The sequence below is a fragment of the Eleutherodactylus coqui genome, chromosome 12 (assembly GCF_035609145.1).
Source record: "Eleutherodactylus coqui strain aEleCoq1 chromosome 12, aEleCoq1.hap1, whole genome shotgun sequence".
Taxonomy (NCBI): domain Eukaryota; kingdom Metazoa; phylum Chordata; class Amphibia; order Anura; family Eleutherodactylidae; genus Eleutherodactylus; species Eleutherodactylus coqui.
In genome coordinates, this window is record NC_089848.1 from 122,496,710 (window position 1) to 122,513,675 (window position 16,966).

General features: G+C 48.7%; 1 protein-coding gene across 1 annotated transcript in view; it reads left to right on the forward strand.

The window, feature by feature from the left end:
- The window catches only part of LOC136586789 (macrophage mannose receptor 1-like), a 298,478-nt gene that overhangs the window by 76,902 nt on the left and 204,610 nt on the right, over positions 1-16,966 (forward strand). Inside the window, exon 11 of the mRNA XM_066585016.1 lies at positions 737-885. Coding sequence (XP_066441113.1) covers positions 737-885 — 149 coding nt within the window. The remainder of the gene's footprint in view (positions 1-736; positions 886-16,966) is intronic.

A 16,966-nucleotide genomic window follows, 5' to 3' on the forward strand; every position in this document is an offset into this window, starting at 1 on the left:
TCAATGGGAAACCTCGCATCGCACTCACGGTCACATAGCACGCAGTCCTATTGAAAACAATGGGCGATGTGTTCCAAGAAACACAAAACGATAGGGGATCGCTCATGTATACGACTGCATTCAAAAGATTAGCGTTAATATTTGCGCAGGATTTATACGTCTTGCAACGCTCAGATCTCGTGCAAGATTCTTGGCCGTGTGAAACTGGCCTGAGGATAACATAGTGGCGTGGATTAAAGATTTGTAATGCTTTCTTTTTGACAGTGGAGGACAAGACTGCAGTACTCAGAACCACCACTATCCTCCGATACAAACATTGAAGAGACTGCAATCATCACATGAGTGCTATTGGGGATCCTGGGTGGTGGGCCCACATTGATCAGGTAGTGGCCTGTACTGATAATAGGCCATCACCTTTTAAAGCCTGAATAACCCCCATAAGCCTAAAGCCAGAATGAATTTCCTTTTTTGAATTTGAGGCCGTCCTAACTGTGCAAAATATATTTAGAGGCATGAGTGTTTTAATATGTTTGGCGAACTTTACTTCAACTATCTGCTTTACAGCAGTATAGGACAATCGAATCTTAAGAGATCTGCCCCTACAATTTCTTGCTCTTCTTTCTCCGATCAGTCATTTGCATCGGTTAATATATTTCACACTATAAAGCTGTTTAGTTCTTTTTATCTGAAACTAAACATAAACCTCATATATTGCAATATTGGCTTCTCTCTGCAGGTTTGAACAGGCCTATATGACAAGTCTGATTGGGCTCAGGCCAGAGAAGTATTTCTGGATGGGGCTCTCCGATACGGAGGAGAAGAACACTTTTAAATGGGCCAACAGGCAAAACGTTCTGTTCACACACTGGAACGCGGACATGCCAGGTAAGTCCATTCTCCACTCTTAGGCTGCCTGGCCACGGGCGTTGCAGTTTTCCACATCGGACCTCCGCAGCGGGAGCCATTGCCCAGGAGCAGGAGCCGGCTGACTGATCTCCATGGTCAGCCTATCTGACAGATAGGCCATCTGCAAATAATTGCAGCAATTCGCAGCATGCTATGATTCTCCGCTCGTGTACAGGGAGGGCCACACTTTTCATAGCAACGCTATGGATTGCGTTCCCCGCGGCTGGATTATCGGTGAATGTTCATGTACATATAAGGTGCTATGTTAGCAAAACTGAGCGCTATATGTATATTCTTGTTGTTCCAAATTAATTTTAAGTGTTCAAGTTGCTCAAAGAATTACATGCCCCACAGCATTTGTGTAATCGGCTGAACTGCTTTGTTCCTCTAAGGCCGCCTGCAAACGAGCGGATTTGCATTTTGGAATCCAATATAACTAATTAGCATCTTTTTACCAAACAGACTAATATATGTAACTCTATATATGCTATATACTAAAAAGTCCAGTCCACTAGCTAATCTTTCACCCACCCCCCTCCTTGGGGATGGGGGCGCAGCTGCCATTCACTCTTTAAGAAAAAAAAAAAGGGTTAATTGTTTCCTCTTATCTGGTGGTGGTCGGTAGGAGATCTAACTTTGTGATGTTCAGACAAATTTAAACTTGCACGATACAGGAAGACACAGAATAGCACAAGAAGGAGTAAAATGATATTATTACTTCTCGCACAAATCCCTCCTTCTGGGATGGTTTCATCATGTCACATAGTCCCATGGTTAGCATGATCTCCACTTTCATCCCGGAAACTTGAGATAAACACTTAGGAACATATTGCCCTACCTAATGTTAGGAAGATGGACATTCCAAAGAGTAATCCATAATCCTCCAGGTTATACCCAGGTAGGGTGGCCCCAGCACGTCCCTGAGGGATCTCTTCTAACCCTGGGTCTGAGGGTAGGAGACTCATGTGGGGGGTAGAGAGGGGGCAGGAGCTCAGAGCTCCTGGCTCTTCCAGCCTCCTCCCCCTGCAGAGAGAGATGCCGTATATCTGCCGGCATGAATACCCGGCCGATATACAGTCGTCTGAAGCCATTACAGAGCCAGCACTGCTGCAGCACGACATGCTCTCTGAATGCCAGGGAGATGACTGCTCCAGTGAGATGGTGACAGGGAGCGCAGGACAGACTAGACAGGTCCTAGTGGTGGGGGACTCAATTATAAAGGGGATAGACAGGGCAATCTGCCATAAAGACCGGGATCGTCGAACGGTGTGTTGTCTTCCTGGCACTCGATTTCGACACATTGCGGATCAGGTTTACAGATTACTGGGAGGGGCTGGTGAGGATCCAGCAGTCATGGTGCATGTTGGCACCAATGAACAAATTAGAGGTCAATGGAGGGCCCACAAAAATGATTTCAGGGACCTAGGATCCAACCTTAGGACGAGGACCTCCAGGGTGGTTTTCTCGGAAATACTACTTGCACCTAAAGCCACACTAGAAAGGCAACAGGATCTTAAAGAGGTAAACAAGTGGTTCTGGAGTTAATAATATGTAAAGACGGCAGCCGTCTTTACTAGAGATGAGCGAGCACCAAAATGCTCGGGTGCTCGTTACTCGAGACGAATTTTTCGCGATGCTCGAGGGTTCGTTTCGAGTAACGAACCCCATTGAAGTCAATGGGCGACCCGAGCATTTTTGTATATCGCCGATGCTCGCTAAGGTTTTCGTTTGTGAAAATCTGGGCAATTCAAGAAAGTGATGGGAACGACACAGAAACGGATAGGGCAGGCGAGGGGCTACATGTTGGGCTGCATCTCAAGTTCACAGGTCCCACTATTAAGCCACAATAGCGGCAAGAGTACCCCCCCATCCCAACAATTTTTACTTCTGAAAAGCCCTCATTAGTAAGGCATACCTTAGCTAAGCACCACACTAAATCAAACAAAGCACAATCACTGCCTGCATGACACTCCACTGCCACTTCTCCTGGGTTACAAGCTGCCCAACCCCCCCGCACAACCCAGTGTCCACAGCGCACACCAAACTGTCCCTGCCCAGCCTTCAGCTGCCCTCATGCCACGCCACCCTCATGTCTATTTATAAGTGTGTCTGCCAGAGGAACCGCAGGCACACACTGCAGAGAGTTGGCACGGCTAGGCAGCGACCCTCTATAAAAGGGGCGGGGCGATAGCTCACAATGCTGTACAGAAGCAATGAGAAATCCAATCCTGTGCCACCTCCATCTGGAGCTGCACACGTGGGCATAGCAATGAGGAACCTATGTGCCACACACTATTCATTCTGTCAAGGTGTCTGTATGCCCCAGTCAGACCGCGTTTTTTTATAAATAGTCACAGGCAGGTACAATTCCGCAATCGTAATTCCGTGTGCACCCACAGCATGGGTGGCTCCCTAGAACCCACCGGCTGTACATAAATGTATCCCATTGCAGTGCCCTGGACAGCAGAGCTAACGTCAGATTACCCACACTGCATGCCCCAACCTGACCGTGGTTTTTAATTCATAGACACAGGCAGGTACAACTCCCTATTGTGAAGTCCCTGTGGACCCACAGCATGGGTGGGTGCCAGGAAGCCACCGGCGGTACATAAATATATCCTATTGCATTGCCCATCACAGCTGAGGTAATGTCATGTTTAATGCAGGTGGGCTTCGGCCCACACTGCATGCCCCAGTCAGACTGGGGTTCTTTAGAAGTGGACACATGCAGTTACAACTCCCTGTGGACCCACAGCATGGGTGGGTGCCAGGAACCCACCGGCGGTACATAAATATATCCCATTGCATTGCCCATCACAGCTGAGGTAATGTCATGTTTAATGCAGGTGGGCTTCGGCCCACACTGCATGCCCTAGTCAGACTGGGGTTCTTTAGAAGTGGACACATGCAGTTACAACTCCCTGTGGACCCACAGCATGGGTGGGTGCCAGGAAGCCACCGGCGGTACATAAATATATCCCATTGCATTGCCCAACACAGCTGATGTAACGTCAGCTGTAATGCAGGTGGGCAAAAAATTAATTGGATTACACTGTAGGCGAGGGCCCACAAAAATTGGTGTACCAACAGTACTAATGTAGCTGAGAAAAATTGCCCATGCCCAACCGAGAGGGCAGGTGAAACCCATTAATCGCTTTGGTTAATGTGGCTTAATTGGTAACTAGGCCTGGAGGCAGCCCAGTTAAAATAAAAATTGGTTGAGGTGAAAGTTTCAACGCTTTAATGAGCATTGAAACGTATAGAAATTGTTTAGAAAAATTATATGACTGAGCCTTGTGGGCCTAAGAAAAATTGCCCGTTCGGCGTGATTATGTGAGGTTTCAGGAGGAGGAGCAGGAGGAGGAGGAGGAATATTATACACAGATTGATGAAGCAAAAAGGTCCCCGTTTTGGATGGTGATCGAGAACGATGCTTCCATCCGCGGGTGCAGCCTACGTATTGTTTAGGTATCGCTGCTGTCCGCTGGTGGAGAACAGAAGTCTGGGGAAATCCAGGCTTTGTTCATCTTGATGAGTGTAAGCCTGTCAGCACTGTCGGTTGACAGGTGGGTACGCTTATCCGTGATGATTCCCCCAGCCGCACTAAACACCCTCTCTGACAAGACGCTAGCCGCAGGACAAGCAAGCACCTCCAGGGCATACAGCGCGAGTTCAGGCCACGTGTCCAGCTTCGACACCCAGTAGTTGTAGGGGGCAGAGGCGTCACCGAGGACGGTCGTGCGATCGGCTACGTACTCCCTCACCATACTTTTAAAGTGCTCCCGCCAACTCAGCCTTGACTGGGGACCGGTGACACAGTCTTGCTGGGGAGCCATAAAGCTGTCAAAGGCCTTAGAGAGTGTTCCCCTGCCTGCGCTGTACATGCTGCCTGATCTCTGCGCCTCCCCTGCTACCTGGGCCGCGGAAATGCGCCTTCGGCCACTAGCACTGTCGGATGGGAAGTTTACCATCAGTTTTTCCACCAGCGCCCTGTTGTATAGCATCATTCTCGAACCCCTTTCCTCTTCGGGAATGAGAGTGGAAAGGCTCTCCTTATACCGTGGGTCGAGCAGTGTGTACACCCAGTAATCCGTAGTGGCCAGAATGCGTGTAACGCGAGGGTCACGAGAAAGGCATCCTAACATGAAGTCAGCCATGTGTGCCAGGGTACCTGTACGCAACACATGGCTGTCCTCACTAGGAAGATCACTTTCAGGATCTTCCTCCTCCTCCTCCTCCTCAGGCCATACACGCTGAAAGGATGACAGGCAAGCAGCATCTGTCCCCTCAGCAGTGGGCCAAGCTGTCTCTTCCCCCTCCTCCTCATGCTCCTCCCCCCCCTCCTCAACGCGCTGAGATATAGACATGAGGTTGCTCTGACTATCCAACGACATACTGTCTTCCCCCGCCTCCGTTTCTGATTCCAAAGCGTCTGCCTTTATGCTTTGCAGGGAACTTCTCAAGAGGCATAGCAGAAGAATGGTGACGCTCATGATTGCAGCATCCCCGCTCACCATCTGAGTAGACTCCTCAAAGTTTCAAAGGACCTGGCAGATGGCTGCCAACCAGGCTCACTCTTCTGTAAATAATTGAGGAGGCTGACTCCCACTGCGACGCCCATGTTGGAGTTGGTATTCCACTATAGCTCTACGCTGCTCATAGAGTCTGGCCAACGTGTGGAGCGTAGAGTTCCACTGTGTGGGCACGTCGCATAGCAATCGGTGCACTGGCAGATTAAACCGATGTTGCAGTGTCCGCAGGGTGGCAGCGTGCGTGTGGGATTTGTGGAAATGTGCGCAGAGCTGGCGCACCTTTCTGAGCAGGTATGACAAGTGTGGGTAGCTTTTCAGAAAGCGCTGAACCACCAAATTAAAGACATGGGCCAGGCATGGCACGTGCGTGAGGCTGCCGAGCTGCAGAGCCGCCACCAGGTTACGGCCGTTGTCACACACGACTATGCCCGTTTGGAGGCTCAGCGGCGCAAGCCAGCGGTCGGTCTGCTCTGTCAGACCCTGCAGCAGTTCGTGGGCCGTGTGCCTCTTCTCTCCTAAGCTGAGTAGTTTCAGCACGGCCTGCTGACGCTTGCCCACCGCTGTGCTGCCACGACGCGCGACACCGACTGCTGGCGACGTGCTGCTGCTGACACATCTTGATTGCGAGACAGAGGTTGCGTTGAAGGAGGTGGAGGAGGAGAGTGGTTTAGTGGAGGAAGCATACACCGCCGCAAATACCACCACCGAGCTGTGGCCCGCAATTCTGGGGGTGGGTAGGACGTGAGCGGTCCCAGGCTCTGACTCTGTCCCAGCCTCCACTAAATTCACCCAATGTGCCGTCAGGAAGATATAGTGGCCCTGCCCGCCTGTGCTTGTCCACGTGTCCGTTGTTAAGTGGACCTTGGCAGTAACCGCATTGGTGAGGGCGCGTACAATGTTGCGGGAGACGTAATCGTGCAGGGCTGGGACGGCACATCGGGAAAAGTAGTGGCGACTGGGAACTGAGTAGCGCGGGGCCGCCGCCGCCATCATACTTTTGAAGGACTCCGTTTCCACAACCCTATACGGCAGCATCTCCAGGCTGATAAATTTGGCTACGTGCACGTTTAACGCTTGAGCGTGCGGGTGCGTGGCGGCGTACTTGCTCTTGCGCTCCAACACTTGCGCTAGCGACGGCTGGACGCTGCGCTGACAGACATTGCTGGATGGGGCCGAGGACAGTGGAGGTGAGGGTGTGGGTGCAGGCCAGGAGACGGTAGTGCCTGTGTCCTCAGAGCGGGGTTGGATCTCAGTGGCAGGTTGGGGCACAGGGGGAGAGGCAGCGGTGCAAACCGGAGGCGGTGAACGGCCTTCGTCCCACCTTGTGGGGTGCTTGGCCATCATATGTCTGCGCATGCTGGTGGTGGTGAGGCTGGTGGTGGTGGCTCCCTGGCTGATCTTGGCGCGACAAAGGTTGCACACCACTGTTCGTCGGTCGTCTGCACTCTCAGTGAAAAACTGCCAGACCTTTGAGCACCTCGGCCTCTGCAGAGTGGCATGGCGCGAGGGGGCGCTTTGGGAAACAGTTGGTGGATTATTCGGTCTGGCCCTGCCTCTACCCCTGGCCACCGTACTGCCTCTTGCAACCTGCCCTGCTGCTGCCCTTGCCTCCCCCTCTGAAGACCTGTCCTCAGTAGGCGTAGCAAACCAGGTGGGGTCAGTCACCTCATTGTTCTGCTGCTCTTCCTCAGAATCCTCGGTGCGCTCCTTCCTTGGACTTAATGCCCTTACTACTACCTCACTGATAGACAACTGTGTCTCATCGTCATCGGCCTCCTCACCCACTGAAAGGTCTTGAGACAGTTGCCGGAAGTCCCCAGCCTCATCCCCCGGACCCCGGGAACTTTGCAATGGTTGGGCATCAGTCACGATAAAGTCCTCTGGTGGGAGAGGAACCACTGCTGCCCAATCTGAGCAGGGGCCCGAGAACAGTTCCTGGGAGTCTGCCCGCTCCTCAGAATGTCTCATTTTCATGGAGTGAGGAGGCTGGGAGGAAGGAGGAGCAGCAGCCAGAGGATTCTGAGTTGCAGCAGTGGACGGCGCAGAACTCTGGGTGGACGATAGGTTGCTCAAAGCACTTTCTGCCATCCACGACAGGACCTGCTCACACTGCTCATTTTCTAATAAAGGTCTACCGCGTGGACCCATTAAATGTGCTATGAATGTGGGGACGCCAGAAACGTGCCTCTCTCCTAATCCCGCAGCAGTCGGCTGCGATACACCTGGATCAGGAGCTCGGCCTGTGCCCACACCCGGACTAGGGCCTCCGCGTCCTCGGCCGCGCCCACGTCCTCTAGGCCTACCCCTACCCCTCAGCATGCTGTATTACCAGGAATGCAGAAACACAACACTGTAATTAAATGTGCCGCTTATTGGCCTGTGGTTGGAGGCTGAGTTCGCTTACGGAACGCCAGGAAATAATTTGGCGCAAGCCTGCTGTAACACTTAGCTGGCTGCGTATTTATCTGTAGAACTACTACACCCAGCAGACACGGACCCAGAACACTGAGCAGAGTGACAGGCAGTCCAAATAGATTTTTCCAAGTTTTTTTTCAAAAGGACCACTGCGTTTATTCAATCTATAATATATGTCTTCTGTCCCTGCCTACTCAATTCTGTCCTTGGACTGTGTGACGGAACTGCAGTGTTGCACTGTTATTAACTGCAACAGACCGGTGATTTCAGAGCCAGGAAATAATTTGGCACAAGGCTGCTGTAACACTTAGCTGGCTGCGTATTTATTTGGAGAACTACTACCCCCAGCAGACACAGACCCAGAACACTGAGCACAGTGACAGGCAGGCCAAATAGATTTTTTTTAAATATTTTTTTCAAAAGGACCACTGCGTATATTCAATCTATAATATATGTCTTCTGGCCCTGCCTCCACACTTCTGTCCCTGTAGTATTACTGCAGGGCGCAATGCTCTGCACGACCGATATACCAAAAAAAAAAAAAGTGCAACACTGCTAAAAGCAGCCTCCACAGTACTGCACACGGTTAGATGTGGCCCTAAGAAGGACCGTTGGGGTTCTTGAAGCCTACACTAACTCCTAACACTCTCCCTACAGCAGCTCCAACACGATACCACTGTCCCTCAGCTATCTCACAACGCATCTGAGGCGAGCCGCGGGAGGGGCTGATTTTTATACTCGGGTGACACCTGATCTCCCCAGCCACTCACTGCAGGGGGTGGTATAGGGCTTGAACGTCGCAGGGTGAAGTTGTAATGCCTTCCCTGTCTTTCAATTGGCCAGAAAAGCGCGCTAACGTCTCAGAGGAAAGTGAAAGTAACTCGAACATCGCGTGGTACTCGTTACGAGTAACGAGCATCTCGAACACGCTAATACTCGAACGAGTATCAAGCTCGGACGAGTACGTTCGCTCATCTCTAGTCCTTAACCCTTTCCAATCCATTTATTTTTTCTCACCCATTCTCCCCAGCTCCAAATAAATTGAAGCTGGGAGAATGGGTGAGAAAAAATACATTTTCCCTGCACCCTCCTGAACTGACAGAGTTCAGGAGGGTGCAGGGAGGGACCTGCTTACCTGACCGGCGTCTTCTGCATTCTCCTTCTGCCTCCCGGCTCGGCGATCATGTGACCGCTGGGGTCAGGTGACACCTGGCGGTCACATGATCGCCGGGTCGGGAGACAGAAGGAGAATGTACAAGACGCCGGTCAGGTAAGCAGGTCCTTGCACGGTGCAGGCTCCCGGCTCGGAGTTCATGTGACCGCCGGGGGTCAGGTAACACCGGCGGTCACATGATCGCTGGCCGGAATCTATGCATTACATAGCGCTAATTGAGCGCTATGTAATGTGTAAAGGAGTGGGCAGAAAGGGTTAAAAACCCTTTCTGCCTTCTCCTCGGGGGTCCTCGATGACGACCAGTAAAGGAGTGCATCTGCACCCGATGTGTCTGACGATCGGGTGCAGATCCACTCCTGCACTGCAGTGTCGGGCCTGCCCCGACATCGGAGCTGTGGAGGGAAATTATGATGTCGGGGCAGGCCCGACATTGGACTGGAAAGGGTTAATGATTTTTAACAAACTTATTGTCCCTATTATCTTTCAACATATTGTTCAGTCCCTGTATATGGCAGCACATAACAACTGTGACGAGAGCTGTTTTTTTCCTGGTTCAGGAGCGAGGACTCTCTTGCAGTGCCTGGCGTGTATGCAGTTGTCTTTTTCTTCCAGTTTGACTAAAGTGGCAGTCACAACTGGATCTGGTATGGTCCATCAAATCTCGGTTGCAAACTCTTTCTGATATGTTCTTTTGAGAACAACCCAGTCACCTGAAAGAAAAATTATGCGACTGTTCTTTTGAGTCTGGATCTGGAATCGAGGAAAATAAATGTTTGAGTGACAGTTAACTCCTGAAATAAAGCACTCACGTGGGAAGTGATGTCCTCATGCTTGGACTGGAGAAAGTATAGGCCTGCTACAAGGACTCTACCAAACCTTCATAGGGACTCAACTTAGTCTTACAATTAGGTGTGGTTCTAACTGAGTAGTGGACTAATAAAACATGTACCTCAATTATTTTCTATCACTTCTAATTCATTTCTGTACAAATTACTTTGTTTGCCAATTTTTTCAGCTGTATCCTTGGCATTGGCATTTTTAGCTAATGTGAGAAGAGATCTATGCAAACCAACGTAAATTCCAAAACCCTTACCTTTTTGTAGCTGTATGCAGTCAATCTGCAGTTGCTGGAATGGCCTTAGCTCGCATTGAGGAGGTACTTTGAGCAATTGACTAACTGGGTTGTGATGGGCGTAAGCCATGCATCCCTGCACATACCGAGTCACAGCAGTGTTGAACCCTGGAACAGTTCAAGCAGAAGACTCTATATCACACATTACCTCCAAAGATTGATGGGTTTATTCATGGCTCAGATGTGATATCATGGAGTAGGGTGTGCGGAGGAGGCACAGAAGTTTATCCTTCCTCCAGATCCCATCAGTGTATTTCTCACTACTGTCTTTTGCCATTCCTCTTTTTCTCCCTTTAGAGGCATATTCCTGTAATTTAGTCAACAAAAAGATAGCCACACCCTATTTGGGTGCAACCAGGTTAACAGCCATTACCTCATTCAAGGGGAGTTGGGCTGTTGTGTCTGCTTTCCGGTTCCCTAGAGCCTCAGGAGATGTCTCCTTGGTGTGAGCCTGGACTTTCATGATAGCCACCTGTTTGGGAAGAGCTAAAGCCTTGCACAACAAATACACTGCTTCTGCATTCTGGATTTGTTTATCCAAAGATCCAACAAAATTTACACCACGCCACAAGGATACAAGATCAAATATGATTCCAAATGCGTACCTTGAGTCGGTGTGGACATTAACAATCTCACCTTCAGTCAGTCTACATACTTCAGTAAGTGCCATCGATTCCGGCTTCCTGAGCAGACATCCCAGGAAGGGAGTGGTTTTTTTTCCCCCTATAATTCTTTATGTTGGTTACCACTGCACAACTTATTCTGCTTGTCCATCTTCATGATATCTAGAACAATTCTACAAAAAAGTCTAAATCTGCATTAGCTATGGGAGTTTGAACAACATTTTCAAGACTCCTAGTTTCACTGCCATTACTTCCCCTGCTGCCCCTATCTTCCCCCTTTCTAAATTCAGCGGACGTAATGAATCTGTATTTAGAATAATTTTAATTGTGATGTGAGGGTGCTAGTAGGGCGGTCTCGTACTTAGTGAATCTCGCAGCTGAATGCTTTTTAATTTGTGCTCAATGTCTATGATTGCATGAGGGACCATGACAATAAGGGGGCCACAGCTCCTTTGGTACCTGCGCAAAAACGTGTTGCCAATAGGGGAAAGAATTTACAATCTATAACCATAAGAACTATACCAATGGTGATTAACTGCTGGTTCATTAAGGGACTAGTAACCCTAACATCATTTGATGTATATTTAATTTCTGTTTGTATCACTGTAAGCATGTCTGCCATAATAAATTGAATGGGCAGGTCTCTGACATCATACATCTACCCACACTGGAAATATAAATAAAGGGACAGTGCTCCTATAGTCATAGGAAAATGCACTTTGATAATTAATAAATTCTCTCACCTGATTTCAGACAAAATCATTGCTAGATGACAAGAGCTTAGTAGGTCTGCTTTAGACCATTTCTTTTCTTTGGAACTATTTCACTGAGGCAAGGATAGTCCAGGGGACCACAAAATTCCAATTCACTGATTGGATTATCTAACTAAAATAAAACTTTTTTATTGAATAATTTAAAATCTAGTTGTTGAACGAACAAACATATTCCAGAATATATTGGTCTAATTTATTTGAATTATTAACTAGTGATTGAAAATGTCCGTAGGATGTATACTTTGAGCTGTTCTACTATCCAAATCTTGAGCCAACACATACTTCTATTAGTCACTTTTTTCATCAGTGACTTATGTGACAAACCTTTAACACACTTCAAGCACTGATCATATTATTATCTTTTTGCCTATCAGTGATGCATGTGACAAACCCCTACTATATCTGACACATTGAGAGTATCAGCAATTTTTGGGTTATTCATAAGGATAAGCGAGCACCAAAATGCTCGGGTGCTTATTGCTGGAGTCGAACTTTTCGTAATGCTCGAGAGCTCGTTTCGAGGAGCGAACCCCATTGCAGTCAATGGAGGACTCGAGCATTTTTGTATGGGACCGATGCTCCGCATAGATGATGACTTGTGAAACACCAGAAAACATCAGAATGTCATGGAAACACCACAGAAACAGATAGAGAAGGGCAGGGGCAACATGCATGGCTGCATCTGAGGCTCCCAGGTCCCACTATTAAGCCAAAATGGGGGCAAGAGCCTGGTGGTCACCCCCCTAACAATTTACTTGGGACAAACCCTCATTAGCAAGGCACATGCACTGGCACGTCTTAGGTAAGCACTACACTACCTGCAACCAAGGACAATCATTGCCTGCGGGTGACACCGCTGCCTCTTCTCCTGGATTACATGCTGGCATTGCTGTCCACCCCCCCTCCCCCCCGCACGACCCCGCGTCCACGGCTCACACAAAATTTTCCCTGCGCAGCGTTTAGCTGGCCTCATGCCACATGCTCGCTTCATAGCCACACCAGCCTCATGTCTATTTATAAGTGTGTACTGGATGAGGAGGAACCGGAGGCACACACTGCAGAGGGTTGGCAGGGCCTGGTAGCGACCCTCTTTGAAAGTGTAGGTGATAGCCCACAATGCTGTAGAGAATTGATGATAAATTGATGTACAATCATCATTCCAATCCCGTACCACCTCTGTCACAAAATTGTCAGGAGCCGCAAACGTGGGCATAAAGGGGACTCTTGCCAGCACTTCTACACATCTCCACAATGCAGCAATACTCTGTGTGGGAAGCACGTGAGCGGGCCCAGAGTAAGGCTCGGTCCCAGCCTCCACCTTGTGTGACCCAAGGTGCCATGAGTTAAATAGCTATGGGAAATCCATGTGTCCCCAAACACTTCATTCTGTGTCAGGCAGCTGAACACCGCAATGGGAAACCTTTGTGCACCCACAGTATAGGCGGACCCCAGTAACATTTCTGTAGCAAGAGTATAGGTGAACCCTTCAAACCTTTCAGTACCAAGTGTATAGGCAGACCCCAATAACATTTCTGTAGCAAGAGTATAGGTGGACCCCAGTAAAATGTATGTAGCAAGAGGATAGGCGGACCTCAATAACATTTCTGTAGCAAGAGTATAGATGGACCCCAGTAACATTTCTATAGCAGGAGTATAGGTGGACCTCAGTAACATTTCTGTAGCAAGAGTATAGGCAGACCCCATTAACATTTCTGTAGCAAAAGTATAGGCGAACCCCTGTAACATTTCTGTAGCAAGAGTGTAGGCAAACCCCTGAAACATTGGTATACCAAGAGTGTAGGCAAATGCTTGAAAGAAATTTTGGTTACCAAGAGTGTAGGCGAAGGCCAGAAAAATTAGTTAGATAACAGTATAAGCAAGGGCCTGAAAAATTGGTGTACTAAGAGTACAAGTGTACCCCTGAAAACTTGGTCAACCGCGAGGGCAGGTGAAACACATAACCATTTTTTAAAGATACAGCTTGCTGTTGCTTAATTTGTAACAGAGTCTGGAGGCAGCCCTCCGAAAAAAACTGGTTAAATTTTAAAGTATAAATACTTTTGAAACTTTGAAAAATTGTAAAAAACTTTTAAACAGAGCCTTTTGGGCCGCAGAAAAATTGGCAGTTCAGTGTGATAACATGCTGTTTTAGGCCTTAGTCAGACGGGCGTTTTTTCACGCGATTTGCGGATCGCATGACGGATGCGCATCCGCAAATCACGTGACCGGTGCGCGCAAGTCGCCCACAAATCACCCGAAAATCTGCTCCTAGCCGCGTTTCATTAGAAACGGGCCGGAGCTGTCCAGCGCATTGCATTCAATGGAGACGGCAATACAGCCATCTCCATTGAAAGCAATGCGCTGCGGGCGAGCCCGGGATGAATTGTCGGTAAGGGCTTAAATATATAAGCCCTTACCTGCAATTCATCCTAAAATGTGTAAAAATAAAAAAAAATTGTATACTTACCTTCTGCCGGCAGCCGGAGCTCCGCGCGGCCGTCCTGCAGTGGGTGTGAAGGGGGTGTGAGTCAGACCTGCCCCCTGATTGGCTCAGCACTGAGCCAATCAGAGGCATGCCTCACTCACACCCATTCATGAATTCATGAATGGATGTGAGTCAGACCTGCCCCTGATTGGCTCAGCGCTGAGAGGCAGCAGTCACTCACCCATTCATGAATTCATGAATGGGTGTGTGAGTGTTTTCAGCCTCTGATTGGTCAGGGATGTGACCAATCAGAGGCAGATCATTCAGCAGGCGGGGATTTTAAAGCCCCGCCTGCTGAATAGTGCCAAGAAGCAGTTCAGGAGAACTGACAGCGGCCGCGGCTGGACTCCGGCTGCAGCGGAAAGGTGAGTATACAATTTTTTTTTTATTTTAACATATTTTAGGATGAATTGCAGGGAAGGGTTTATATATTTAACCCCTTCCTGACAATTCACCCCGCGCACGCCGGCAGCCCATTGCTTTCAATGGAGCGGCTGTATTGCCGCTCCATTGAATTCAATGGGCAAACATCGTTCTTCTCTTCCACAGCTGTAACAGCTGTGGCAGAGAAGAATGATTTGTCTTCTATATGTTCTCAATGGGGTCGGCGCTGCTGCCGCCGGCCCCATTGAGCGCATATACAGAAGAGAACAGGAATCGCAGATCGCAGATAGGTGCGATCTGCGATTTTTTGTTCTATAATTTATCGGATGAGCGCATAAAAAGCGCTCATGTGTCCGATACCATTGCAAAGCAATGGTTTTAAAAAAAATCGCCGGACGCATGCGCATGCGCAAATCGCGGCTAAAAACGCCCGTCTGACTAAGGCCTTAGGAGGAGGAGGAGGAGGAGGAGGAGGAGGAGTAATAATATCCAAGAGTGATTGACAAAGCTAATTCCCCTTTTTTTGTGGTGATAGAGGAAGCATTTTTCTCCTGTTACAGTGAAAAGAATCATTAGGTTCTGCTGCTTTTGCCGGTGGAGAAGAGAAGTCTGGGGAAATCCAGCCTTTGTTCATCTTTATGAGTGTAAGCATGTTGGGACTGGCATTTGACAGGCGGGTACGCTTATCCGTGATAATTCCTATTACTGAAAGGCTGGGAACAGGCCTAGATGCGTAATACAAAAGTTGTTGCACTACTGCTCCCAGCCAGCCACAACTATAATGCACATAGTGAGATGTAGCCCTAAGAAGGACCGTTGGGGTTCTTGCACAGAGGATCAGGAGTCCTGTAAAACTTTCCCTATATTGTCACCTCTGTCCCTAAACTCTGCGTAATACACTGCAGACTGAGAACGCTATAGCTGAAATGGCCTGCACAGCCCGAGATGCTTAAAAAAAAAAATTGGTGCACTACTGCTCCAAGCCAGCCACAATTATAATGCACACGATGAGAAGTAGCCCTAAGAAGGACCGTTGGGGTTCTTGAAGACAAGATCCTACTCTAACACTTTCCCTGTATAAGCAGCAGCACTTTCCCTAATCTCTGCCAGCATGCGTTTGAGGCGGGACCAGTTTAAGTACAGTCACCTGATCAACCACTCACTGTTGGAGGGTGGGATAGGGCTGGCACGTCACAGCAGGAAGTGGTAATGCCTTCCCTGCATGTCTATTGTCTAGAAAATGGCAAAAAAAGGATATAAAAATGGATAGCGCTCCAAGAAATGGATAGGAGGTGGTTGCCAAAAAATACAAAGAATATATGTATATAAATGTGAAGCAATCGTATATAAGAGGTTACTCACCCCGTGACGCCGGGCCCGTGTATGGGGTGCCCGTGCGTCAATATCCAAGATGGCGTATCAATCCAAATAGGGAGTGATGATTCCTCGTACCGGTCTCTAGAGACATCCTGAGGAGAGCGTCTTGGTTGCTCCCAACGATGAAAAAACCACCACGGGATGAAAGGTAAACCAGTGTGAAACAAAGGGAGAATTAACCAGCGCTCCGGTGCTTCGGAAAAAAGACGGATAATGCAGGGGTATATATCAAAAAATGAAGTTTGGATGATTATAAGTATTACTTACTTCACAGGGGTGCTAATGATTGAGCACCCCTGAATCCAAGGTAGCAGGCAGAATTCAGAAGGAGCATACAGAAATTCTTTTTATTGCGAAGCGTTTCGGCCGTAATCTCGGCTTTTCTCAAGCATAAAAAACATCTACAACATGCCTGCATTATATAATGCAGGTAACTAACACACAATTGCATAGCCTGCAAGGATGATGTTGCAATAAGTTAGAAAACATGGGCTGCATTGTACATCAGGGAATCAATGTCAATAATCACTTATTAAGTATATATATATATATATTAGAGGATCAGCCTATCTATATACTCCTCATGGACATGTGGATTATATGGTATAGGGCATACGAAAGTTCCTATATATAGTATTGTTGTATTTAGCCGATGCCAAGGCTTACTGTCAGCCTATGGCGTTATTAACAGAGCGTGACGTAATTGTCACATGATCATAGTGCCGTAGTAGTGTCATAGCTATGGTAAAAAGCAGAGACAGGTGCTAATAGAAGTTCAAACATTAATGACATTTCGGGAACATGTTGCCTGCCGCCGCTGAGATGGCAGGCACGCGTGCTTCCAATGCCATTCGCGGAGTACATTGTGCTTCATCCCGCAGCATTCATGTTGCCATGGTAACACTAGGGTGGCCGGCGCGCGCACTTCTAATGACGCTCGCGGTGGAGACATCGCGCTCCGTCCCGCGGCGTTCGGGTTGCCATGGTGACTCTGAGATGGCTGGCGCGCGCACTTACGATGACGCTTACGGTGGAGCCATGGCGCTCCGTCCCGCAGCGCTCACGTGGTCATGGTGACTCATAGGGCGGAGTCCTAGGGAAGTGACGCTGAACGCGTCAAAGTCCCTCAGCGGTCCATCCCGCGGCGTTCACGTTGCCATAGTGA